The sequence below is a fragment of the Gallus gallus genome, chromosome 3 (assembly GCF_016699485.2).
Source record: "Gallus gallus isolate bGalGal1 chromosome 3, bGalGal1.mat.broiler.GRCg7b, whole genome shotgun sequence".
NCBI classification, from domain to species: domain Eukaryota; kingdom Metazoa; phylum Chordata; class Aves; order Galliformes; family Phasianidae; genus Gallus; species Gallus gallus.
The window spans coordinates 40121672-40148212 of NC_052534.1; the positions used below are offsets into that span (position 1 = coordinate 40121672).

At 42.2% G+C, this 26541-nt stretch overlaps 2 protein-coding genes across 6 annotated transcripts in view; one reads left to right on the forward strand and one right to left on the reverse strand.

Moving 5' to 3' along the window:
• COG2 (component of oligomeric golgi complex 2) overlaps nucleotides 1-11072 on the forward strand; it is a 29176-nt gene extending 18104 nt beyond the window's left edge. For 2 of the 3 annotated variants that reach the window (XM_419583.8, XM_004935490.4), the window contains 7 exons: nucleotides 3179-3330; nucleotides 4959-5159; nucleotides 5946-6018; nucleotides 6887-7029; nucleotides 8657-8796; nucleotides 8903-9083; nucleotides 10653-11072. In XM_419583.8, coding sequence (XP_419583.3) covers nucleotides 3179-3330; nucleotides 4959-5159; nucleotides 5946-6018; nucleotides 6887-7029; nucleotides 8657-8796; nucleotides 8903-9083; nucleotides 10653-10754 — 992 coding nt within the window. In that variant the 3' untranslated portion in view covers nucleotides 10755-11072. Of the gene's footprint in view, nucleotides 1-3178; nucleotides 3331-4958; nucleotides 5160-5945; nucleotides 6019-6886; nucleotides 7030-8656; nucleotides 8797-8902; nucleotides 9084-10652 lie in introns of those variants that run through there. The other variant, XR_005858211.2, reaches the window with a different exon arrangement.
• A 2762-nt stretch (nucleotides 11073-13834) lies between these two features.
• Nucleotides 13835-25751, reverse strand: AGT (angiotensinogen). Of its 3 annotated transcripts, NM_001398464.1 has the most exons (7): nucleotides 25692-25751; nucleotides 25501-25607; nucleotides 22611-22776; nucleotides 19909-20728; nucleotides 16800-17064; nucleotides 16035-16179; nucleotides 13835-15473 (listed from the first exon to the last, which is right to left on the reverse strand). In NM_001398464.1, the coding sequence occupies exons 4-7, from the start codon at nucleotides 20699-20701 to the stop codon at nucleotides 15282-15284; spliced, it is 1395 nt and encodes a 464-aa protein (NP_001385393.1). In that variant the 5' UTR covers nucleotides 20702-20728; nucleotides 22611-22776; nucleotides 25501-25607; nucleotides 25692-25751; the 3' UTR covers nucleotides 13835-15281. The 3 variants fall into 3 exon arrangements, with proteins under 3 accessions (NP_001385393.1, NP_001385392.1, NP_001383320.2); NM_001398463.1 differs by lacking the exon at nucleotides 25501-25607; NM_001396391.2 differs by lacking the exons at nucleotides 22611-22776; nucleotides 25501-25607.
• Nucleotides 25752-26541: the final 790 nt, after the last annotated feature.

Below are 26541 nucleotides of genomic sequence, written 5' to 3' on the forward strand. Positions count from 1 at the left end.
CTTGCATCCTTAGGGTTCATGAGTGCTGGTTTTTTTTCTGATGAACTGCTTTAACAGTAGGCTACATTTTTATAGGGAAGGCAATATAAGAGTATTGTTCAGTGTTTGCTTCATTTACTAAAAACACTTCCTATGGTAGCAGTAATTAACGTATTTGTGGATCTATTCCCTTAGTTCAGGAAAGGTCTAAATTTTCATTTGGCAACCTTACGTAATACCCAAAAGGTTATGCTTTGTTATTGGGGCAGACATTTCTTGTTACATGTGGAGAGGAAGATGTCTATCTGTTGGCAGTGTTTAGGCTTTCTATGGGTTGTAATGTTGTCTTCTACTCAAAACATGCGCATTGATTTATCCGCAGATGAGAAGGCAAGCATAGAAAAGATTATAGTGGAAGGACAAACCTGGTGTATTTTTTAGAGGTATATTTTAATTAGACAAGCTGTTTCTTCAGTTAATGGAGTAAATACCCATGAGGAAGGCAGCGAAAAGTAATGTATGTATATACATGCACACATATATACACATATTACACACAAGATGTGCATAAACATATATTTTGAACTTTTAAATTATTAAACTAAATAGACTAAGGAGGAAAAAAACTAACGGAGGTGAAATGCATAGATCCTATAACTTCAAGGCATTTATTTGAGACTCACAGTCACATTAATTAGCTTTTGAATTGTACGCTATAAAATTAGAATCATAGTATGGTTTGGGTTGAAGGGAACTTTAGGATCATCAAGTTCCAAACCCCCTGTCACAGGCAGGGTTGCCATCCACCAGATCAAGTACTAGATAAATTTGCTGAGGGCCCCATCCAACTTAGCCTTGAACAGCTCCAGGGATGAGGCATCAACAGCCTCTCTGGGCAGCCTGTTCCAGCACCTCACCACCCTGTCAATGAAAGACTTCCCCCTGTCATCTAGATCTAACTTCTTTTAATTTAAAACCATTCTTCCTCATCATGTCACTATCTACCCATGTAAAAAGTTGATTTCCCTCCTGTTTATATATAATTTCCCTTTAAATGTTGGAAGTCCGTAATGAGGTCTCGGTGCAGCCTTCTCTTCTCCAGACTGAACAAGTCTAGCTCCTTCAACCTGCCTTCATAGGAGAGGTGCTCCCATCCTCTGATCGTTTTTGTGACCCTTCTCTCAACCTTCCAAAAGCTCCACATCTTTCCTGTGTTGGGGGCTCCAGACCTAGATGTGGGGTACTCCAGATGGAGCCTCACGAGGGTAGAGTAGAGAGGGGCAGTCACCTCCCTCACCCTGATGGCCACCACTTTTCTGATGCACCCAGAATACCATTGGCCTTCTGGGCTGCAAGCACATGCTGCTAGCTCACGTTAAGTTTTCCATCTACCAAGATCCTTAAGTCCTTCTCAGCAGGGCTACTTTCAAAGAGTTCTTCTCCCATTTTGTATACATATCTGGTACTACCTTGACCCGAATGCAAAACCTTTCACTTTGCTTTGTTGAACCTCATTAGGTTTGCAAGGGCCCACCTTTCAAGTTTACCAAGGTTCCTCTGGATGGCATCTCTTCCTTCAGCTGTATCAGCTGCACCACTCAGCTTGATGTCATCAGCAAACTTGCTGAGGGTGCACTCGATCCTATCATCTATGTCATTGACAAAGATGTTGAAGAGTATCAGTCCCAAGTCCTGAAGTGTCCTTGAGGAACGCCACTCATCACTGGCCTCCTCCTGGACATAGGGCCATTGACCACAACCCTCTGGCTGTGACCTTCCAACCAATTCTTTATCTACTGAGTAGCGTGCCCTTTAAATCCACATCTCTCTGATTTAGAGATAAGGGTGTGATGGGGTACCATGTCAGTGACCTTCAGAAGTCCAGATAAATTACATCATTTACCTTCCCTTTGTCCACCAATGCTGTCACTCCATCATAGAAGGCCACTAGATTGGTCAGGCATGACTTTCCCTTGGTGAAGCCATGCTGGCTGTCTTGGATCACTAGCTTGTCGCTCATGTGCCTTAATATGTCTTCCAGGAGGATACATTCTGTGATCTTCCCAGGCACAAAGGTGAGGCTTGCCGGCCTGTAGTCCCCTGTGTGTCCTTTCCTCCCTTTCTTATAAATAGGAGTGGTATTTCCCTTTTTCCAGTCACTGGGGACTTAGCCTGACAGCCAGGACTTTTAAAATGTGATGGAGAGTGGCTTGGCAAGCACATCAGCGAGCTTCCTTAGGACCCTGAGATGCACATCATCCAGCCCCGTGGAGTTGCACACATCCAGTCTCATGGGGCAGTCTCAGACTTGCTCTGCACTTAAAGTATGGGAGAGTTTGCTCCCCCTGTTCCCACGGAGAGGTTCAGGGATGTGAGAAATGAGAGAATGCTGCCTGCCAGCAAAGACTGAGGCAAAGAACTCACTGAGTGCCTTGGTTTTTTCCACATCTGTTGTAGCCAGTTCTCCTTTCCTGTTTATCACAGGAGGTATGCTCTCTTTGGCCTGCTTCCTCTGACCTGTGTACCTTGTTTTTAACATCTCTCACCAAGTTCAGTTTCATCTGTGCCTTGGCTTTCCTAATCCCATCTCTGTATATCTGGAGAGCACCCCTGTATTCTTCCAAGGTGATGTGTCCTTGTTTTCACTGCCTGTACTTGCCCTTCTTTTGCCTCAATTTGACCAGCAGGTCCTTGCTGAGTTCCTGCTTCCCCTGCCTGCTTTCTTATTCTGAGGGATGGAGAGCTCTTACGCTCTCAGAAAGGCATCCTTAAAGAGTAGTCAGCTTTGTTCCACTCCTTTGTCTTTAAGGACAGCTTCCCAGGAGATCTCATTGAACAATTCCTTAAACCAAGCAAAGTTCAGTCTCTTGAATTTCAGGGTCCTGACTCCACTCTTTGCCATGCCCACATACCTCAAGATGACAAACTCAACCAGTGCATGGTTGCTACAGTCCAGGCTGCCTCTGGTACTAACCTCTTTAATGTCTTCCACATTGGTGAGCACCAGGTCCAGCAATGCTAGTATTTCCAAAGTTTGTTTTAGTCTGCACTTAATAAATCCTCTTTGCTATTTTTGTGGTTGTGTCTCTTAGGGATATTTTTTTGTTAAATGTTGAATAATGCATTTATTAACATCGGTAATTAACATCTTTCAAGACTGTGCATAAGAACTTAACCTTTGTTACCTGATTCTTTTTAGAGGGCAGCTCATATTGTCTTTTGGCTACTCACATGGTCTGGATGAGTCTTTTGAAGTGCTGGTCGGATCAAATGTTCTTACCATTGTTAGCACACCGTCTGTGGAAACTTAGTCTGCAAATTTTGTCCCGTTACTCTGTGTTCATCAATGAGGTAAGAGCACAACGTAGTTACGGTTCTAATGATTATGTCCATCGGTAAGAGACCTCTTTAAAAACAAAGGATGTAACTTCTTTGAAAGTATTATTTTTCTGAATTTAAAGATGCTTAATGAGAACACTCAAGTTAGTGAGTTTGTTTTATAAAAATTATCACTGCAAAACATGTCATTGATCTGGAATGTTATTACTGCCCCTGTGGTTATTATTGTCTGCTGGTTGCCAAGGCAGTAGTTCCGTATATGCTTAAGACTGCCTCTGCCACTGACAGAAGTAGTCCTAATCTTGTGGTTTTGTTCTGTTGGTGTGTTTCTGTATTGATACAGTGAATTAAGTTGAGCAACTGAGCTAGGTGAAGAGTAACCTTGGGGGAAAAAAAAAAAAGGCAGCGAGTAAAACTGGATCGGTTGTTCTGTGTTCAGACTGTAAAACTCAGCATTTCATGGTTAACTATCCCAATATTGTAATTCCAATTTCTAAGCAGAAAACGTTATCCTTTGCTCTTTCTGCTCCAAGCCATGTAGGTTTTCTCCCATTCTGTTTGTCACAAAATGACAACCTGATATTGAGGAATAATTGAGGTTAAAATGGACTTCTGAAAGTCATGTGGTCAAAATTCCTGCTCAAAACAGGGCCAGTATAGGTAAGATTATGAAAACCTTGTTAGGTTGAGTTTTGAATATCCAAAGGTAGAGGCTTCACAGCCTCTCAAGAAGCCTATTTCCAATGATTGACCACCCTCAGGATCAGATATCCATATATTTGACATAGTTGCCTTTGTTGCACTTGTCCAATTTCTCTTATTCTATCAACTGTATCTTAAGAGAAGAGTCTGATTCCATCTTCTCTATACATTTCCCTTAGGTATTTGAGGACAACACAACTTCTCTTGAGATTGAATAGTACAGTTCTTTAAGCTATCTCATGAAAGTGTTGATAAGTTCCAGAATTAAAACAGGGTAGCTGTGTGAAGCATGTGCTTTGCAGTAGAGGGCTTGAGGAAGTGGGAGAAAAGAGATGATTGACAACAGTGAGTTATGTTTCTTGAAACAAAGCAAGACGTTGGCTAGCCTTGTACAGGTATGAGCAAAAGGGAGGATGAATGGCTGGGGGGGACTCAAATTCCTCCATTTGGTGACTGTATTGGCCTACAAAACACTCAAAACTCTCGTAGACATATCCCTGAGTATTCTTCTCAAAGGTGTGGTAGTGGACTAGCTTGTGTGTTGATTCTTGGCTTTGAGGCAAACACTCTAGCAGTGGAATTGGTTACCTCTGCAGTGGAAAATTACCCATCCAACACAATCCACAGGTATAAACTGTTTATAAACTGTGGGTAATAATCAAGTCCATTCATTTGAAAACAGTGCTGGTGAAAATCACTCCAGAACGGTACTGCCTTGTTGTATAGTGACAAAAAGGCTCTAAATCATCTAATTACTTAATGCACCAAGATCTGCTTTAAAATCATCTCTTTTTATGTAATTGAGGAGTACAGTTATGTCTTGCAATTTTAACATTTTAATGTCAAAAACTTACGAATCCTTTATATACTGTCTCTATAAATGCAACTTCGACTGCCTTTACTATTGCTAGGATTCACATCTCAGTTTGACCTTTCAGGTTTCCGTAAGGCCCATTTCCAGTGATAATACAAAAGAAAGCAAAAAATTAATGCCAGCTGGTAGAAAGGAATCTTCTGTAAACCTCAGCTCTAATGAGGACCAAGGGAATGGATCTTCTCCAGAAAATCAGTCTTTACCTTCCATATCCAGTACTCAGTTGGTGTATGTAGCTGCAGATCTGGATAAACTCCAGGAAAAGGTTGGTGCTTGTGACTTCACATACAGAAGTCTTTGTCAGTTTGTGTGCCAGTGTTGTTTGTTTTGGATCCTGTTAATTCAAAAAAACAAATAGGAAAAAAAACCCCATATCTTTTAAATTATTCTTGAATGCTGAAGCTGGAGTAGTCTGCTAGAGAAAATATCACCTGAAGTAAGGGGTCTATTCTCTACCTAGTTTGAGTTACAAGTTACAGAAAAAAACCTCTTCAGGTATTTAATCAGTAGCTGGTAGACTGTACTCCTAAAATGTTTCTGCTCATTTTTGGTGCAGACTCTGTCCCAGAGTCTCACTTCTGCTTGTAAGATCTCTGGCCTCAAAGTGTGGTGCAGTTTTGGCTTTAATATTATATTCTCTTTTATAAGAGAACTCTTCAAAAGAGTTCTATCACCATGATGTTTTACTAACGATCCAGAAACTTTAAAAGAGCTATATGGTATTAATATGCTTTCAGTAGGAACTTTTCTAGTGTGCTTCAATCAGTAAGACTGAGATTTCTGTATCTTGTGAAGCTGCATCTGGGTCAATAATATTTTGTGAATTCTCAGTTATTTTCTCTGAGGACAAAAATGGTAATGTAGGGAATTGAATGAATAGGCCTTAATTCTCACTAATATTCTCACTAACCCAACACTGGGTTTCCATAAACACAACAAAAAAGCAGAGAAGATTGAAAGGGTCATTTGATGCACTGCTAACTTGCAGAGTATTGGAAGAGCTATTTAAATATGTTTATGATAAGACTGTGTCTAATGTTTGTTTCTTTAGATTCCTGACATCTTAGAAATGATTAAACCAAAACTTGAGATGATTGGCTTCAAGAATTTGTCTTGTATCGAAGGTAAATCTGAGAGACTGAATTCAGTCTTTCCCCCTTTTCCCAAGTGCCTCTGCTAACCAAACCATATCAGCTTTTATACAGTTTTATTGTTTACAATGAAAATAGGAGTGTTTTTGTTTGTTTATGTAATGGTGCCTGTTTTTGACCTGAACTGTTCTGTGAGTCTGAGAGATAGAAACTGCCTTAAATGGAACTGTGAAGTCTAGAAAACATTTTGATTAAAATTTACTGAGTCTAAAGTAGTTTCTTGGGAAAGAACTTGTCTAGTAATTAAGATGGTTCTCCATGAAGCAAGGAACCTCAGTCTGGATGATCAATATCAAATCTTTAAACTCTTGCAGTAAGGAAAACAGAGAAGAGTAAAGGAGATGATTTGCATTATCCAGTTGAAAGTAAAATATCAAGTCTATAAGAGAGGTAGGAGCTTGTGTACATTGCAACTCAGTAGATGGTCTCCTGACAATTGCAAGTGTGCATTAGGCATGTTCCAGTTACTCCCTGGGGAATTTAAGTACTGTGGAAAAGAATTTTATGGCCCTAGTTTCCTTGGTAGATCTGAGCCTTTTGATTCAAGCCCCTTGCTACATTGATAATGCTGAAAAAATATATATATATGAACCTGGAGAATGTCACTTTGCCTTTTTTTGTTGTTTGTTTCTGCTGTGTATCCATTTTTCTGGCTGAGGAATGGCTGATGTTAGTGGAGATGTCTTATAAATGGCATACATAAATATGTATGTATTTATTAACTATCCTGTATTTGACACCAGGAGCAGCCATCTAGGACAGTGAGATGGGGATGATGCTGATTTGTATTGTGATTGGGCAGGGTAGCTCATCTTAAACTTTAGTACTTTTATTTCACTAGGAGCCTTGGAAGACTCAAAGACTTCTTTATCAGCCTGCATACCTACCTTGAATAACAGGATTATCCAGGATCTCAGTGAGTCCTCTTTCACTTACCTGAAGAGTGCACTGGAAATTCCAAGATTATATAGGAGAACCAATAAGGTCAGTGCTGATTGCAGATTTAAAGATAGATCTCAGGGGAGTTTTGTGTGAGGAATGCTAACTGAGCAGTGCATTTATAATTTGCTCCAGGACTGTCCGTATCTGTTTAGCAGTCAACGAAACTATTTTATAACTTTAGATGATTTAGTGATTACCATTTACCTCTTAGAAAAGAGGGGGAGCCAAGGGAGAAGAGGCTGAATGTCTTCCTGAGCTCTCTACAACTACCTGAAAGGAGGCTGTATTGATGTGGGTGATGATGTCTTCTCCCAGGTAGAGTAGGACAAGAGGTGGTGGGTTTGTGCTGCAGCAGAGGAGATTCAGGTTGGATATTAGGAAAAATTTTTTCTCTGAAAGAGTGATGAGGCGGTGAAATGGGCTGCCAAGGGTGATGGAGTCACTGTTCCTGGAGGTGTTCAGGAAACACGGTGATGTGGCACTGAGGGATGTGGTTAGTGGGCATGGTGGGGACAGGCTGATGGTTGGACTAGGTGCTTTTAGTGGTCACTTCCAACCTTAATGATTTGATGATTTTTGAAATTTTAGGTGAGGTAACAACGAGAATACAGGCTTGTGATGGAAGGAAAGGCAAGAAGTAGAACTATTAGGCAAACAAAAAAGGGTTAATAAGAGTAAATGTTTCCCTCATGTCATAGCATGAATCAGAGGATGAACTGCTACTGAGCCGCAGGCTTCTTTTGGAGTAAGTGGCAGGAGGTGATATTTCTGACTACTGTGTCAATAAACTTTTTGGCAGTGAGCTAATTTCTTAGGTTTGATTCAGGAAGTGTATTGCACAGAAAGAATAAATGAGAATGGCCAAAAAATTAATATTGTTTTGGTGAGAAGTTAATAAAAGCTAATTCACAAATATGTTACCAAAAATCTCAGAATCAGATATTGGCTTGTTTTATTACTGAGATTTTGTTTTTGCCAGGCTGTGTGGTTGTTCTTGTGGCTAGCTTGGTCTCATGTAAGAAAATGGCAATGTAAGAAAACTTGAGTAATGGGTATTTCAGGTGTACACTGTATGTGTATCCTGTGTGTGTTTGCTTTCTCTGCAATGCGTGAGGCTTGTCCAAGCTCTTGGATGGATCAGCCCTGCAGAGGTGAAGCATTCTGCATCCAAGACTAGCTCAGAATAAGGTAGTAAAGGGATGGATATTAGGGTTAGCCCAAAAGCATTCTTCTGAAAAATATGCTGAGGTAATAGGGCGGTATAAGAATTGAAGGAGCAATGTTTTCAGTTTAGTGAAATATAGTACAAGATAGTAGCTATTCTAATGAAAGTATGTGGTATATACTGAGCCTGTTCAGCTTTTCTTGAGGTCAGTGTGAGTAGGAAGCACCCTTATAATATGAGTAGCTGGGGATGCATCCTCAAAAGCTTTGGTCGTTTTGGATGTTGTTCCATAGTATATTCCATAGAGGAACACTGCTGAATGATTTTGTCATAGTGTCTTTCCTGCGTATGATGACCTCTTTCTTGATTGGGCATGACTAGGTATCTGTTTCTTGGCTTACATACGCCCTTAGCATTCTACATACATGCTGTAATTGGAGTCTGTCTTATCAGTAGATAAATTACAGGTTATTTTTCCCACCTTCTTTCCTTGTCATCTCCCAGGAAGTGCCAACTAAAGCTTCATCTTATGTTGACAGCGCTCTTAAGCCCTTCTACCGACTGCAGAATGAGTACAGAAATATACTGAAACAGCCCATGATCCATCAGTGGTTGGAAGGCGCTCTCTCTGAAAGCGCACAAAAGTAAGAGAGCCATACGAAACCTTCTGTGCAAAAAGTGGGTTTTTCTATAAAAGTACAAGTTTTGTTCTCGTTAATTTTTCTTTTTTTTTTTTTTTTTTTTTTTCAGGTATTATGAAACTGTATCAGATGTGTTGAGTTCCGTTAAGAAAATGGAAGAGAGCTTAAAAAGGCTGAAGCAGGCCAGAAGGACTGCAGCTTTGAACCCCGTTGGTACAAATGGGGGTATGAGTGATGATGATAAAATCCGACTGCAGCTGGCTCTAGACGTCGAGTATTTTGGAGAGCAAGTAAGTTGAAAGAGAAAACATCTGTTTGCTGCTATTACTGGTTTTGGGAAGGGAGCGAGGTACAGGAGGAAAGTACAGCTTCATTTTTTGAACGTGAAACTTTGTATACATTTCGTTTGATTGGCTTTTACATCTGTGTAATGCAGGTGATTTGAAACCTGAGTGAATGTAGAGTCATCCTCATCAATGCATGCTTTCCTGTGATTTCTTACATAAATGAAGAAGCTTGTATTTCTTGGTGTTCCAAATTCAAGTATTGCTTAGTACTCAGAAGTTGAAATATTTAGTGGATTAATCAGGGAATTTTTTCCTCTGATCTGATAGAAACCACTTTATGGCTTCGGCTGTTGTTTACCTTCTCTCTGGTACTTCCAGCCTTGCCTTAATGCATAGCAAAGGGTTTACATACAAGAGCTTTGAGGATTTCTTATTTGCTGTGTTACATCATAATAAGGTCTTTGCAATGCCAAATATGAAACCTTAATTAACAAAGTAAAAACAAGTGGAAGAAAACAGACCAGGAAATGTATGTAGTGGCTGTATCAAACTGCATAAACACTGATTTGTAGTCATCATTTCTGTATGTAATATGCAGATACAAACTTCTAAGTGTAGGTCCATACCATTAGTTGCCAAGCAGTTGTCATCAGTCTTGTTTATGAGCACGTGCTGCGGCTGCATTATAACAGGCAGATACATTTGCCCTGTGTGTAAGTTGAGGCTTTTCTTATTTCTGAGGCTTAACAGAAAGGAAAGTGATTAGGTGGAGGTGTGGAAATTATTAACAGGAAATACCATTTGGCAGTTTTTAGCTAGGAGCATGAGTTGGGTTCTTGGTTTTGGTATTCCTATTACGTGCAATAACAGTACTGCAGTGTGATTTTATGTTGAACTGGGTTAGATTATTCATAATCATTTAGGAGCTGATTTGGTACATTTGGACCAAATTTGGACTTGCAGCAACAAACACCTTTTCAGGATCATTTCATTACCAGTATATTTAGATTTCAGTGCGCTTTCAGATTTATCATTGTTGTGTTTTTCTAACTGTTAGAGTAATAATTTCCTAGATAAGAAATTACTTGTAGCAGCCTTTCTGTAGAGTTTTCACCCAACAGGAAGTTCTATGCTAGAACCATAGGCTCTTACACATTATTGGAATGCTTTCATTTATCACACTGTTGGTTGTTGTTGGATGTATCTGTTCTGGGCAAAGCTTTTAATACAGACAAACTGATTTGGGATTTGAGAAAAACTTAGTTGAATTCAGTGTGTTAAAAGCATAGTTACAGCCAAGTTTCTCTTTTTGACTGTTTCACTGGAAAACTTCCAACTGGCTTTAGTTACAAGAGGATGGTTAAATGTTTTACTCTGTGACATAGAGCTAACTGGGAAGACTTAACTGAGCAAAGTTTTATATAGTTTTCTTTCCACATGTTGCACTGTATGCAGTTTAGGGTTTTTTACCATGCATTAATGTAATATAAAACATATGCTTTCTCAGTTGTTTTAAGAACATGAGCTTTTGTTGTTTTAAAGAAAATCAATGTTTCTTTTCTTTCTTTTTAGATACGAAAGATGGGACTGGAAACAAACAACATAAAAAGCTTTTCAGCCCTTACAGAGCTTGTTCTGACTGCCAAGGATCAGGCTACAGCAGAACAATCCTAGGTGTTTTTGAGAACATGTGACTGATGATGAAGAAGAATGTAACTGTTCATTATTTTACCAAATAAGTAGCAAGGAAGTGCTTCCTATTGCTTCTCAAGCAACCAATCGGTGCATTTTCTGTTTGTTTCACCAAAAAGACTGAGAGTTTACCAATAGTTTTCCATTATATGGAAAGCAGTCCTAAGTTCTAAACTTCTTACTGTAGAAGTGAAAAGATGAAGAAAATGTTTCCATTATTTTTCTTGTAAATCTTATTGTGTAGAAGAGTGAACTTATATGATGAAAATAGTACGTAATAAATTGTCTTCCTAACTCTCATGTCCCATATGTTTTTTGAATCAAATATATTGCTGGCTGTCTAAATCTTCCAAAGGAACAGCTCTTGCTGAAATAATGAAATTGTTCACAGGAATACCAGTCTGCTCTTCATTGCTGTTGCTTTGCATTTATCAGCTTTCCCTCATCGTGGGTCATGGTTAGCTCTTGTTAGGATTTCAGATGTTTGTATCTTACAGATATTTTTCATGGACCTTGTTGGTGAGAAGTGCTCCATACAGAAAGCTCCTAAAGTACTGTATAATTAAAAAGTCATCTGTAATGCCAGTACCTAACTTTCTGGCTATTGCTTCCTGCATAATCTTCAAACTAGAACTGAATATACTAAGCTAGGATTTATTTGGAGTTGGTATAGATCAATTTGCATTATATTTTCTTTTGAGAGGAACATTTTGCCTAAATACCTGTGGAATTCTTGAGCTTTGAAACCTAGCTACCTCAGTACAAAGTGTATCACTGCATAGTTGGGAATTTTAAAAGTGTTAATAGGGTTTAAATGGTTAAAATGGTTAAAAAAGGGCTTCCTCAAACCCAGGGTGATTTGCCTTCTGACGCTTTTTTATGTGAAGAATAGGTAACACAGTCTGAGATGAGTAGGAGATGCATTTGAGACTTTATGCATAATTGTAGGCAGAGCTCAGTGATGAAGGATGCCTTTGTTTTCTTTCTCCAGATCTCCCATCTGCTAGAGCATGATTTTAGGAGCTCATTCACTACGCTGTTGATGTAAACTACAGCTGAGAGCTCAGTGTTTGAATGGTGCTTAGGATACCTGTTGTGTACATTATTGCATATGTGGTAGAAGATTTCATTGTGACTGGGGAGACCGTGTTTCCTAAGTTTCAGTGGGATTTTTGCATCCATATTCTGATGGGACAAACAGAAGGCTGGGAAGAATATATGTGGCAGTAACAGAACAGTTAGTGAGAAGTGGCAGACCTAGAAGTTTTCACTGTTTTTCGGTAGTGTTCAGTATGCAGTTATATAAGATACAGTGTGAATACTGCCAGGAGAAAATCTGTCCTAATATGTTTCATTTTATAAAGAGAGTGAGAGCTTTTTAAACTGTTAGCTTGGCAAACTCCCTCGTGGGTTTGGAAGTCTGTCTGAGCTCTTATTGACATCTGCTTTGCTGCCTGTGCTGAAGTTCTTATAGCTTCAGCTTAGATGGCAAGAAAATCATTAACTGAGGAGGTGAAAAAGAAAAAAGAATAACACATCCACTTTTCTGTTAGGACTTCATCAGCTATACAGAGTGAAGAGTAATATGTGGTAAGAATTTTAGACATCAAATTGATGTCAGAACAAGTCTCAATGGAATAATGTTGTTGGGAAAGTGAACAGATGCCATGTTTTTCAGCATGTAAATATTCAAGAAAAGGGGTACATACAACTTATCTTCTTCATACTGTAGCACAGACTCCAGAACTTCTCTCTTTCAAGTAGAACCCCCAGATCCCTTTCCACGGGGCTGCTCTCCAGCCTCTCCTCCCTTAGTCTGTACAGATACCAGGGTTTGCCCAATCCCAGGTGCAGAACTGGGAGCTTGTTCTTGTTCAACTTAATGCAGCTGGTGATTGTCCAGCTCTCTAGTTTGTCAGGATGTCTCTGCCAGGCTTTGCAGGAGTCAGCAGCTCCTCCCAATTTAGTGTTGTCCTCAAACTTGCTTAGTATGCCTTCAAGTCCTCTATCCAAGTAATTGATGAAAACACTGAAGAGAGTTAGACCTAAGACAGAGCCCTGCAGAACCTTAACAGTGACTGGGCACTAGTCTGATGGAACCCCATCTACTATCACTCTTTGAGCCCAACCTGCCAACCAATTGTTCACTCATCATATTATATTTTTATCTAGCTGTGTGCTTGACGTCTTGTCCATTTGGAAGCTGTGAGAAACACTATTCCAGCTTTGATGGAATACAAGAAGATTACATCAACTGGCCTCCTTTGGTCAACTGAGTAGGTAATTTTGTCATAAAAGGAGATTTAAGTTCGTTAAACAGAAATTTCTCATGACTCCATGTTGATTGTGAACAAAGACTGCATTGTCTTTTGGATGTTCTTTCATAACTCCCAGAATAATTTTCTGGCTTGTAATTACCAGGCTCTTCTTTTTTGTACTTCTTGAAACCTGGGACTGCATTTGCCAGCCCCCAGTCAGCTGAGACCCCTCCAGATGCACAAGACAATTGAAAAATAGGTCTCACAATAACATCAGCCAGCTTTGAGTTCCCTAGGATACATCCCATTTGGACTCATAGTTAGGCATCCAGCTGGATGCATCTACACTCTTCCTTCCTTTTCATCCTCAGGATGTCAATGGACAAGTGCTTTCTGCTGCCAGTGTTTCCCTTGCTTCTTTTTTCTGTAATACTGAGGAGTACATGGAGTCCTTCAGTATCTTGTAGTCCTCAACTACAAATAATGGTGTTTTGTCCCAGAACTTAGGGGCATCATTGCCAGAGGCTCCCTTACGTTACATTCCATCTTCATGGTCAAAGTGGAAACTTTTGTGGTCTGCAATTTCATTTGTGGTCAATTCTACCTTCTGGCTTCAGTGAACAAGTGGAATAACTTAGTAGAGCCTTTATGAGTACTTGGAAGCCATCTTTCATGCTTACAGCTCTATCACTGGCTGTAATTTGCAACTTACTGTCTTGTAAAACATAAATCTGATTTAGAACAAATTTCAAAAGTTGGAACAAGAGATCGAGTTGTTATGGGCATAAACCCAACTGAACTGTGGCAAAGCAATTAGAAGGTGGCTTTATTTGCAGCTTTCTTGTTCTACAAGCTCATAGTTAATTGCTGCTGTGTATAATGCAAGCACAGTATTTATATGCTAAAGCATCTGGAATACATACAGTATAATCAGATAAATGCATGGATATTATAGCATTTGAAATCCTAGTATTCACAAGAGTGACTTGTGTTATTGACATGTCTTTTTTATTAAGATAGAAGAATCCATCGTATATCCGTAGCACTCTGTAGCTGCTGACATGAGTGGTTTTGGATAAGATAGACATTTGTACCACTGTGGATGACAGTAAGATACTGCTCTCTGCAGAATCTATCTGGTATCGTACTGCAAAGAGGTTTGCAGTTGCTCTCTGAATGCCATCAGCTCCTGAGGCACATCTAGAAACGTTGGGTAGAAGTCTGTGTGCCAATGAAATCAAAGGGAAAAGCTCTTGCAGGCTTTTGCAGTACTAAGATTTCACTCCCAGATTCTCTCTTCCTCATTCAGTATTCAAGTCTAATAACCTGTTCCAGTTTAATGTTTCCAGCTTCTGTGACTGCTGAAATTTGGACTGGACTGTTAGAACCATTTTATTCACATCTAGCAGCACACCCACCATTAGTATAGGCTTTTTTTTTTTAAAGAAAATACAGTTTGGATGTGTTAAGGCTTACAGATCTGAGCTCTAAGTAGTAATGTTCTTTTTTTCCCACGAGAAGACTCTAATAAATGCCCCTCAGATCAGTAAATATTCTAAGTAATGGAATTGTATTAGCTGTCAAGCTATGAGCATTCCTCTGCAGCAGTTTATTAACACCACCAGCCCTATTTTTAGTTTTTCCATGGAGTTAGGAAATAAATGTCCATCTGGGCTGCAGAAAGAAGAAACTTCCTATAAATGTGTTTTTGCTTCCAAGGCAAAAATCTTGTCTCAGTGGGACAAGTAAAGCCTTCTCGTGCTGTTGGCAGCGTTTTAAAGGCAAATACTGCTGATCAAGCTCGAAACCTCTGTGGATAATTTGAAAAATTGGAGAGGTGGCTCTTGCAAAACTGATCAAACTAAAAGGTGATTCCTCAAGGAATGATGAGATCCTTTTTCCTACCTTTCTCTCATAAATGGCACTTGCACTTATAAAATAACATTGTAAGTTAGCTTGCTGATTACTGTTTTATCCCCACTGCCTTGAAAAATGGTGGGGCAGAAGGAAGACAAGATGGGGAGAAGGAAAAAAGGGAACTGGGTGGAGGACTTTGTCACTTTGCATGAACCAGATAAAGATGGGATGTTGTAATTTTTTAGCTTTTAAAAAGCTGTATTTCAAACGCTTCCCTCTGGATCTCCAAGCAAGGTAGAGCACTCAACGTGATCATAAAAACAGCCTACGAGTACAAAAAGGTGATGGGAAATGTGCATCCTTTTTCTTCTCCCCTCTTCCTCGGTGCTTGCGTTTAAACCTCCTGCAGTGGGTTTGTTACTCTACCAAGGAAAAGCATTGCCCTTGACTTTGCTTCAAAAACTGCTAAAAGAAAAGGTTTGTTCAGCATTACTTCCTGGGGCACCGAATCTTCTTCCTGCGCTGTGGCGTCTTCTGGTTGATGTGTTGCATCACTGCTCAGTTTGAAAAAGGCTTTATTCATTATCTGTAATGCAAAAGGTGTGAGTCATTGGGATCATGGTAGAGATACAAGTAGATAAAAAAGCACATGCAATAATCAGTAACTTGGATCAGCCGTAACCAGCACAAGGCAGGGTCACGGATGTTAAATAAGCCATTGAAATACTTGTTCTATAATGAGAAAAAGCTCTGCAATTGCTTGTACACTGGGGTTGTATGAAATCCTTGTACCCTTTTCCCTGACAAATGAATGCCCCCTGCTGATCACGTCCCACATGGTTCTGACTATTTTTCACTTGAGGCTTCCTTTCTCCAGGCAGTGATTTTAGGATCTTGCTTTTACTTGCTTGAGTTCCTAGCTGCCAGAATGCCCCAGGGAAGTGGGGAAATCACCATCTCTGGGGGTTTTTAAGAAAAGGGCATGTGTGGCACATACGGATGTGGCTTTAGTGGGCACAGTGGTGATGGATTGACAGTTGGACCGGGTGATTTTAGTGATCTTCCCCAACCTTTATGACTCTATGATTCTAAAGTTATACAGCTACAAGAGGCATATTTTGTCAAACACCAGTGATGTGTACTGTACCTTTCCAACAGTGAGGTGGGTGTCACTGATTTTACTGAGGTCTGCTTCCTTCCCCAGCAGCGCAGGCAGTTTCATATCTGCAAGAAATTCTTGTAGATCAGAGCTGTCTTCTATTCTGAACTCAGGCAAAGTTAATTTAATTTTTCTGAAAAAGAAGAAGAAGAAAAAAAAAAAGGATGAGGATGTATTCTGTGGTATCAAAGCAGGGTGTTTGGGTAGCTTTAGGGCAGCTAGTGTGTATGGTAACTGCTGAGTCGCGGCCCGAACCACTGATTGAGCACCTGGGGAAAGGACCCGGTCAGCCCTGGGAGCACAGGTGAAGGCAATTCAGCTGTGTGACCGGAAGGAGTGGAGCCTGGCTGCACCTCTCTTAGATCTCATTTAAGGGCTGACTGCCACTGGGCAGTCCAACTGGAGATCCTCCCTGGTGAAGCTTTCCCCAGTGAACCTAAAGTCTTCTGATACAGATAAGAATCTTCTTCCCTTCCTTTATAGCACCTTTCTATTGTGCCTGTCCTTCTGTCATCACACCTCTGGTGTAACACCTTTCATGCTGTATAGATCCATCCAATTGCCACATAGTGGAAGTTTTTTCTACTAATAGTGTGGCATCCCTGGGTTTCTATGCACCTCTGTTTGCACTGGATGTTACGTTCTCAGTGGCAGGATCCAACCCTTGCTGGAGAGCAGGAAGTAGGCAGAGCTGCGCTGCACAGCCTCACCCATTCATTCTTACAGGAGGTCATGTGGTGCCCAAAAACGTACCTTGGGGACAGATTTTCAAGCCAGGCTGATGACTGCAAAGGAAGCTTGGCCTCTACTTTGTCCAGGTCATTGCCGTTGATGGGCTGCAGCAGCACCAGCAGAACGTTCTTGCCAACAGGGATTTCGGTTGCAGAAAAGGTCTCACTGGTGTCAGTCATGTACTTGAACATCCCAGTTACTGACAGCATGGGGACTGAGATCGCCCTGTTTGAATCAACCCAGAACTCCTGAGGCTCTTTCAGCCAAGAGGCTTTCTTAGCATTCGCTAAAACAAAACAACAACAACAAAACAGATTGAGGAAATTTTAAGTTGATTCTTCTCTTTCATCCTCCCCTCTGCAATAACTGGAGTGTGTGTTTGCTTATAACACACTGTGTCAGATAAGGATTGTGTGCATACAATTGCATTTAGCTACTGTAAGCTTGTGTAACGTGCCTTAAATCCGCCTCCTGGTAGCATCAGGCGGAGGCTGGGGCAGACTCACAGCACAGGTTCTGAAATGCTATCAGGACTGTGACTAAAACTGCTGTGTTTATACCACTTTTGCAACCAGAAAGGACCAGAAAGCTGGCAGAAATTTCTGCTTGCTCAGTTGTTTACTACCACCCAAGCTGCTAAGCAGTTCCTGAATGGCTTATAGGTCTGATGCAGGTGTGGATTTCCTCTACATCCCTCCAAGCAGCTGTGATGACCATGCGCAACAGCTGCATATTTTGAACCCATCTGGCAGGGCAGCCCTCATGCAGTGCCCTCACACAGCTGAGGCAGCTGCAAGGCAGGTGAGGCGCTGGCACAGCTGCTCAGAGAAGCTGTGGGTGCCCCATCCCTGGAGGCCCTCAGCCAGGTCAGATAAAGCCCTGGGCAGCCTGAGGTGGTGGATGGCAGCCCTCACCATGGCAGGGGGTTGGAACTGGAAAGGCTTTAAAGTCTGTTCCAAACAAAGCCATTCTTTGAACAACAACAACAACAAAATAACAGAAATGAGTTGCTCACTGTTTTTTTCCCCCCACATCTCATGAGAAAGAGAAATCACCTGAAAGCAGCAATGAGCCGCTTTCACAGCGTCTGTAACCTTGCCAAACGTAAGCACAGGAGAGCAGAAGCCAAGAACAGAAAGGAATTAAACAAAAGGAAAATAAATAGAACTGAACTTTCAGGATAAATGCATCAAATTGGGATAGTAACTGTTTTTAAAAACCTAACCTGGTCTTGGGGAGGGAAAAATAAAGTGGCATCCAACTCTTTATAAGGCAGCAGGTGATCAGTAGACCACCTACCGGTGTTTCTCACCCATTTCCCTGAAGCAGCGCTGCCCTCTGGCAAGGGTGAATGCCTGAGGGCACAGACCTTGGATTAACTCCAGGCGGTTTCTGCATTCCCGTTAAATGAAAGGAGCTTCCAGAAAGGCTTGACACAAAGTGCCAGGAAGCTGATTGCCTCTGGAGCATTTAATGTGACTCTGGATGCAGAAAGCCTGCCATGTGAAGCAAGGGTGCTGCTTGGGAGCGTCACCATACAGCAGTACGCTGTATTGCTAAATGCTGCCAGTGGGTTTTAAATCACATAGTCCAACTGCAGTATCTTCACTCACTGGTTGGTAATTATCTTTGCAACCTCAAAAAAAAAAAAAGAAAAAGAAAAAGAAAAAACCAAGTTGAATCAGTAAGATTTGCACTTAATGTTCTCTGCTGGATTCTGAATAGCAGTTCCCGCTCAGCAGCAAGTCTATAAATGTGGAAACAACTGTGAGCAAGTGAGCAGCAGTTGAGACTATTTCAGGAAATTGGCCCTTGAAAGCCTTTCATAAACCTGTGTAATGTACTTCAGAGCAAAATAATGGGTTTTCTCTTTTCCATTCTACAGCTATGAAGCAGAACATGGAACACGAGCATTAGCTGTCATGGTTGCCCCTCCGTAACCAAATGGCCAAGCCAGTGCTGCCATCCATCTCCCGTGTTTATGTTAATAAAGAGTTGCTTATTAATTATTTCATCCTTAATCCAATATTCTCCAGCCCTCAGGTGGAGAATGCGGCATTCTCAAGTGCATCATTTTGAGAGAGGAGGCAGCACAGCTGACCTAATGATATTCAGACCTTCAAACATGTGTTCCAAAGCTAATAAAATTACAAGCTTCCTGTATAGAAGAGGAAAAATTGCTCTGTTGAAAGAAAATTCTGTTCTTATGACCATGTCCAAGTCTTCAATACAAAAACTATTTTTGTAGTGCTGTCTCTATGCTATACCTCACACTGAGGAAAAGGTGATGGTCTGTCACGTCTCTTCTGGAGAATTTGGGGCATTGCAGAGCATCCTCTGACAGCACCCATGATAGGCAAAGGAAATCTGAAATCCAGTTTGCAGTCGAGAAGATAAAAGGTACAAAAGCATTTCATGAACATCAGAGCTCCAGTGCTAGAAGTAGAAGCCCACTTAGAAACCTATGATTCGCTGCAAATTTTCTGAAATGCAGTCACTGGTACATGAATTGCCCTCAAATGTGCCATCTCTGGTATTGCATTCAGGCATTAGGATGCTGAAAACCAGCTACACTCTAAGACGCAGTAGAGAGGGAGTTCTGGCACGTCAGCAATGGAATAACACCACATAATTATGAGATTGCCCTACTTCTAGTTTTGGATATTCTCCCAGCTTCCGTAACTGGCAGCTTACTTTCTGACCTTGATATTTCCTTTAGCCTGTGGAAAGGTATTGCTTTTGTTTGCTTTAAACCTACTTTCCAGATGACTTTTGCCAAAATCCCCTCGAGACATTTAGTTGTTTTTCTGTAAGAAATCATGCACAGTACTCTATTATTCACCTTCCCACGTCTTTCTTCATCCTTAGCTGCCTGGTCTAGGAAAAGTCCCCTGATGCCACCTCCCTCCATCTCTTCTGCATTGTCCTGGCTGGCTTGTGGCAGGGTGAGAGGAGGTGGCATGTGGGCAGGACTCCAGGAACAGGACACTGCATGGAGCAGCACTCGAGGTTCCCATGCAAGTGAGCTCTTCCCTCTCACCTCTTGGCCTTGTTTCTACCCTGGGAAGCAGAGTAGCTAACCACTCCTCCACCCAGCCTGCCTCCAACATGAGAGCTTACTCCCTCTTACCTGCCAAGCGAACATCCACTGCAACCAGTAAGTCAGTAGTTGGGTCGAGGTCTGTCAGTAAGTGCTTGCTTTGGCCTTTGCTTTTGGCCTCCACAAAGGCATTTATTTGTTTCGTTGCCTCACTTGGGTTTGTGAAGTCCACAGCTCGCGTGTAAAAAGCATCAGCAGAGGGGAGCAAGTTATGCACAAACTGTTGGGATAAGAGTATGCCAGGGGCAGAGAAGAGGCAGAACACCTTGGAAAAGAGCAGCTCTTCATCTTGGGTTTTGACAAGGCTTTCAATAGTCCTTAGACTTTCAAGGAGCTTGCGCCCATCCACCCTGGAGGTGCAATTGGAGTCTCCGGAGGGGGGAACAAATCCCAGCAAACCCTGCAAATCAGCAGCTGTCTGGTTGGATGCACCCAAGTAGAAAGATGCCAAGGAGCCGTAGAGACTGGTAGGGGACAAGAGGACATTTTGGCCCTGCCGTGCTTCCCTCTGCAAACTGTAAAACCGCATGCCAAGGACGTGCACAAAGTCCTTCAGATAGATCAGTTTCTGCCTTCCACGGACACTTAGGCTAGGGGAGTCCAGCCTGACTTCATCCTTCACATCCTCTTCATAGGCAGGTGTGGTTTGGGATTCAATGGAGGCAGGCACAAATGTTTTCTTTCCTTCCTGGGCCAAGCGTTCCAGCTCCTCACAGGCACTCTCATTGATAGCATTCAAACTGAAAGGGTGGACGTAGACCCGGTCACAACCCACTGCAGTGAAGCACAGGAGCAAGCAGAGAAGACCTGCTGCCAGCTTCATGTTGGAAAGCCACTTCCACAGTGTTTGCTGAAAGAAAAATCAGGGAGGAAAGAAGACCGATCAGCCTGTTATAGGTACTGTCTCTTGTATGGTGAGGTGCTCACGCTTTGTGTGTTACCAAGGCAGGAAGCATGGTGTCTAGCGCTGCCTGCATTGTCTGCTCACCAAAAAGGCCAGGGTGGAATGGCCACCAGTTTCAGATGGGGAAATGCTAAGTGTGGACCTGACTGCATTACCCACTGTCACGTCCTGAGGACTGAGCACTGGAAGCAACAGGGCTGTGTATCGCAATGAGCTAGGCTTGCAAACTAGACTGCTAGTTCTTTCAAAACATTCTAATAACGCAGCTATATTGCTCCTGGGACCTAGACAGAGATCTCTCTGCAAATTGCTGCACTAAATGTTGCTGACACAAGGACGGACTAAGCGATTTGCCTGCTGTTACAGGGGAAGTGGGTTTGAAAACCAGGTCTCTTATGGTCCCACCACTGAGCTCTCCTGCTCTGTATGTCAAGTCAGCATAATGCACGGCACTAACAAAGCACTTTGTGTTTCCACAGCCCAGTGCAAACATTCATCCTAGCTTCTAGACAAACTGCCTCACGGCTCTCTTACACAAATCTGCTGCCACTGAAACCAAGTACTTATCTTCATAGCACCTTTGTTACTTAAAAACAGGGTTAGGAAGGATAAACTCAGTTTTTCTCTATTGCACAAGCAATCTTCTCCTCCAGTAAAAGATTTCCTGCCGCTCTTGTTTTTCCTGACTAGAAATGGAGACTTCTCCTGAATGTGGACATTGCCAGTGTTTTAGCACAAGGGACCAGGTGTATACAGGGGACAAGAAAGGCACAGACATGTATGTGTGCTCAAACATATCCACATACACTCATATATGCAAACACACCGACAGCCTCTTTGCATTTATAATTCTCACTTCTCCTGTATCAGTTTTTTGATAACTAATAAATCTGTTGTACCTTCCTTGGGTTTGTAGTCTACAACTTCAGATTCACATAGTTGAAATTCAAAGGTGTAAGACTTTACTCTTCTGCAAGAATAATGCTTCTTATTGACCACAACGCTGTTATTCAGGGCTACATTTTTACACTACTAGTCATACCTTGTTTGTTTCAACTCTTTTCACCGTCTTAATGCCCTTTCCAGTCTCTGCAGAGTTTACTGAACGAGCAAACGCTAACCAAGCTCTGATCTCCACCTTCTTCCTCCAGTTTTTGAGTGGTGCCAGTCTGGTAGCTTGACACTTTTAGGAAGACGCAGTGCAATGTCTGTCTCACCAACGCTTTAATTTGCATAGGGTGGAAGTGCTAGGGATTGAATCCAGCCATTTGAGAGCTGACACCCAGCCTGATTTACAAGGTATAACCATACTCATTTCGCTCAGGGATCTCCAGGTGTCTCATGCCTAATAATGCTCGGCTTTGCAGTATCACCACTCTCTTACAAACACAAAATCTGAGAGGAACAGACACTTGGTAATTAGACAGACACCTTGCTAGGTACGATTGCCTGTTAACATGCATTTACGCTCCCAAGTTGTAGGCACATGTCTAACAGGTTGGCTTGCAAATGGAATTTCTGCTGTTGTAGTTACTCCCACCCCATCTTCTAAATCAGCACACTGGCAGCAGTAGCTGGTTCTGCTATCCCCTCCACTCTCTGCCTTTATCCTCACAGCAGCTGGTGCTGGCAGATTGCTTCCCCTCAGAGCCACCACACCAACCCTCACCGGCAGAAACAGCAGGAGGGCAGTTCTCACTGCTGCCACTTAAACAGCCCAATCTGTGCAAAGCAAACATGCTGTATTTCCCTACATAAATCCACACAGAGCTTTTTCAGAAAGGGAAGAAAACTTGAGCTGAACAACTGGCATTCAGAGCAAACCCACCTTGAGTGCCTACTGTCCGTGCTGCTGTCCCCCCACAGATGCCCTGTCCTCTGGGGCAGGCTCCTTGTGGCTCCTTCTGAGCAGCGCGTCGTGGTGGTGGTGGGGGCATTTATGCCCTTCCCATGTTGGGGGCCTTTCCAAATGTCTCCAGTGGCATTGCACAAAGCTACCTCATGGGTGGGAAGGCCGAAATGGTTAGATCAGACCAGAAAGGACCCAATGAGACTCGAGTGCAATTTAAACACTGGACAATGCACAGAAAACCTTAGAGATCAATACACAACCTTTAACCCAACCCAGCTCATTTGTGTAGCCTGCTGTTACACATTGACTAAGATGGACACCGATGTTTTGTTATGCAGAAGAACTGATTATAGGACCTGAAAATAACTCTGCTCATTTTGTGCCAGACTAAAATAAATGCAGATTTCCTTGTGCCTGCAGTTTTTGCAGTCAGATCAGATATTTTTCTTCTTGGATAAGAATCTCTAACTTGTGGCTTGTCAGCGTGATTGTGACACATCAGTGAGTGGGATACGTCAATTTTTATCTTCTTAGCCTATCCATAAAATCAACAGTTTACTCACTTTCCTCTTCAAAGCAAATGTGCTGGAAAGGAGAGGATGAAAAATAGAGGGATTAGGTCACCAGATCCAGGTAACAGAGAATTCACCTCTCCTAGTCTCAACTTCCTACAGTCCTATTTAGAAAAAAAAAAAAAGGGGGGGGGGGGGGGGGGGAGGAATTCAGAGGTCTTTCTTCTGCTTTGGAAGCAAACCTCCAGATTTGGCATGGAGTCATAGTATGGCTTAGGTTGGAAGAGAACTACTCCCCTGCACGGCCCCTCTTCCTCTTTAAGCAAAGAAATGATGAATTAAACTGGGGACGGCATAGATGGTCCCATTCAGCACCATTATTATAGTCAGTAATTAAAACCCCATGGCCCTAATGGGAATAGAACTGACAACATCCTAGGGTCTTAGTTTTACAGGGCCAGTCAGGCCCAATTTGTGCTATAGAGCTCAGTTACATGAGGACCTCAAGAAGCAAGCCAAGAAAGACAGAACAAAGTTTTAGACAACTTTGGGCTGTTGGAAGTGGTGAAACTGAAGGTTTTGTCAGCAACATCTGAGCCCTGATGGAGGGACTGGAAATGTCCATCTCTGCAGCATCGCTTTTCACTCGAACAGTTTTAACTACTTAAGCTGTAATGAGGTCTGAAAACAGTCCCGAGCATAGCCACATATGGCACGCTGTCATGCAACAAGGCCTAAACAAACAGCTTGAAATATTAAACGTGTTTTCTCCTCTTGCTGCCAAAGCATCTGAATCTGAGGAGCACCTGGCCACAGAACAAGCCCTGTGCATCTGCACCATCTCCAGATGGCTATAAAATGCATGGAGCCCAGCCATTCATCCAAGCAATGGGAGAAGCAGCTCCTGCATTAAGAATGCATCACGTTCAGCTAAATGCTGAAGAGAAAGAACTGTATCTCAGATTGCAATCTCCCTTTTTAGCCCCCCATCCCCCATCGCCAGTGGAGGTGCACGGAACCAAAGCAGTCAGGCCCGCAGGAGGCGTTTGGGCCTAGCAGCATGCTCTGGGCTGCGCCACGCCACGCCTGTGGGCCACAGCCAGCCTGCTGCATCCTCCTGGGCCAGGCCTGGGCACAGAGAAAAGCAAGCTCCATCTGAAGTTCTCAGAACACAGAAGAACACAAAAGCCTGGGCTGTTTCAGCAAAAGGCACCTTGTGCTCCATAAAACTGAAAAGTGTCCTTAATGAGGGTTGCTCAGTAATAAGCTGCCAGACTTATGTATTTATTGTGGATGTTAAGTACTGGATGGGAAATCATCTAACCCTTAGCCACTGTGGTTGTTTTTTTTTTCCTTAAGTCATTTTGCCTCACATGTGAAACAAATGCTGTTGTAGCACCCAGAGGAAGCAGTCTGGGTAATCCCAGCTTCCAGCTGCTTTGTGGGCCATAACCACATCACACTGCAGCTCCTGCAGTGAATCACGCTCTCCTTTTGCTGTCTGTAGGCACGTTTCCCAGCACCAATAATTCCCTTATCAAAGGCTTTACCACCATTTCAGCCCATGTTTATGCCCCAGTGCAAAGCTCAGATATAAATCCCACCAAATTTGCTAATCCCTTCTGCTCATTCAATTAGTATCCCCCTACAATTATCCATCGTGCACTAGTGTATTTCTTAGATCTCTAACATTTATCTTTTCCGTTTATACTAAAGAAGATACTGTAAGATTATAGAGAGTATGCATTGTCACAACTGGGAACATATTTTTTCCTCATATGACTTAATTACAGGTTTTCATTTCACGTCTGAGCCCTTTTTAAGGTAGAGAGCATGAGCATTATCTCAATTACTATATGTGGACCCTTTTGTCAGTCTTATTTTTGTTGAACTGCCATCATTTTAGGAATGATGCTGTGCTTGACAAGCTAGACTTCAACAAGATGACAGTCTCTATTGTAGAATCACCAGGGTTGGAAAAGACCTCTAAGATTATCCAGTCCAGCTGTCCACATCTCACCAATATTCCCACTAAACCATGTCCCTCAGTACAACATCTAAACGTTTCTAGAACACCTTCAAGGACGGTGACTCCACCACCTCCCTGAGCAGCCCGTTCCAGCACCTGAACACTCTCTCAGAGAAGAAGTATCCTGCCTGTCAGCTGTGATGACTGTGGATTTGCTTCCCCAAAGAGAACCGCGACAGAAAAAAATCGCACTGGGAACAAAGTGGTTGAAAAACTTTCATAGAATCATAAGGTTGGAAAAGACCGCTAAGATCATCTCATCCAACTGCCAAACCATCACCACCATGCCCACCCACTAAGCCACATCCCCAGGTGCCACACTTGCCCTTTTCTTGGAAACCTCCAGTGACAGCGATTCCACCACTTCCCCAGGGCTTTCCAGCAGCAAGGAACTCAAGAACATAAAAGCAACATCCTCTCTGAAATCATTGCCTGTACAAAGAAAGCCCTGATTTGTTGTTGCATTACAAATCTCATCTTTCAATAGCCATGATAAAGTTATGAAGAAGCACAGACCTCTCAAACCTGCTGTTCAATGAAGAGATTCCTGTCCTCCTTTTGCTCCACTCCTCCTGACCTCTGGAGGGGTCTTGGAACTCCCCTTTATACTCACCCTTACATAAGCTGGCCTGAGCTCCTTCCCCCCCCCCCCAACTTTGCCCTATTTTCTTTTTTTTTTTTTTAAAGACCTGCCTGTTTTTCCTGTTTGTTATTCATGGTCACAGCTGCCTTCTCCAGAGAGGGAGCAGAGAGTGGCTGAAAATCTGCTCCTGCTGGTACTGCAGTCACTGCTCTGCTTGCAGCCTCCCTCATCTCCTTTGCTCCACTGAAAAGAAATCCTTTTACCAGCCTTTCTCTTCTGAATTGCAAATGGGGGATCACTTTGCTGCCCAAGAAAATTTCTGGGGTGCGTTCCCGCTACTGCTTACTTACGGAAGAACTGCCAGATATAGTTCCAAATTTTTAACCCTAGTAGAGAAATATTGATCTTACAGTCAAAAGTGAGTGATTAGGTCTTCAATGGGAAAAAAATGTTTTTGTCCAAGACCAAATTTCAATTGATCAGCAAGCCAGCAATTCTTTTGCTGAAGAACACCTTGTCTCCATTCTGCTGAAGCATTCATTGATCCATAGAGTTCTGGGAAAGGCTATGTAAAATTCAGCACTTCGTGCAGAGACAATAGTAAACATTTTACTCTTTTCTTTGTTTTCCAGTCTTCCATAATTTGCTCTGAGACCTGAATTCAAGGGGTCCAGATGCACTACTGGGACAGCATCCTAGTAGTCTCCTGTGAAGTTAAGATGGGATTTATGGAGAAAGAAGTGACTCTGGAGAGAGGATACAGAATGACGTGCTCAGACTCAG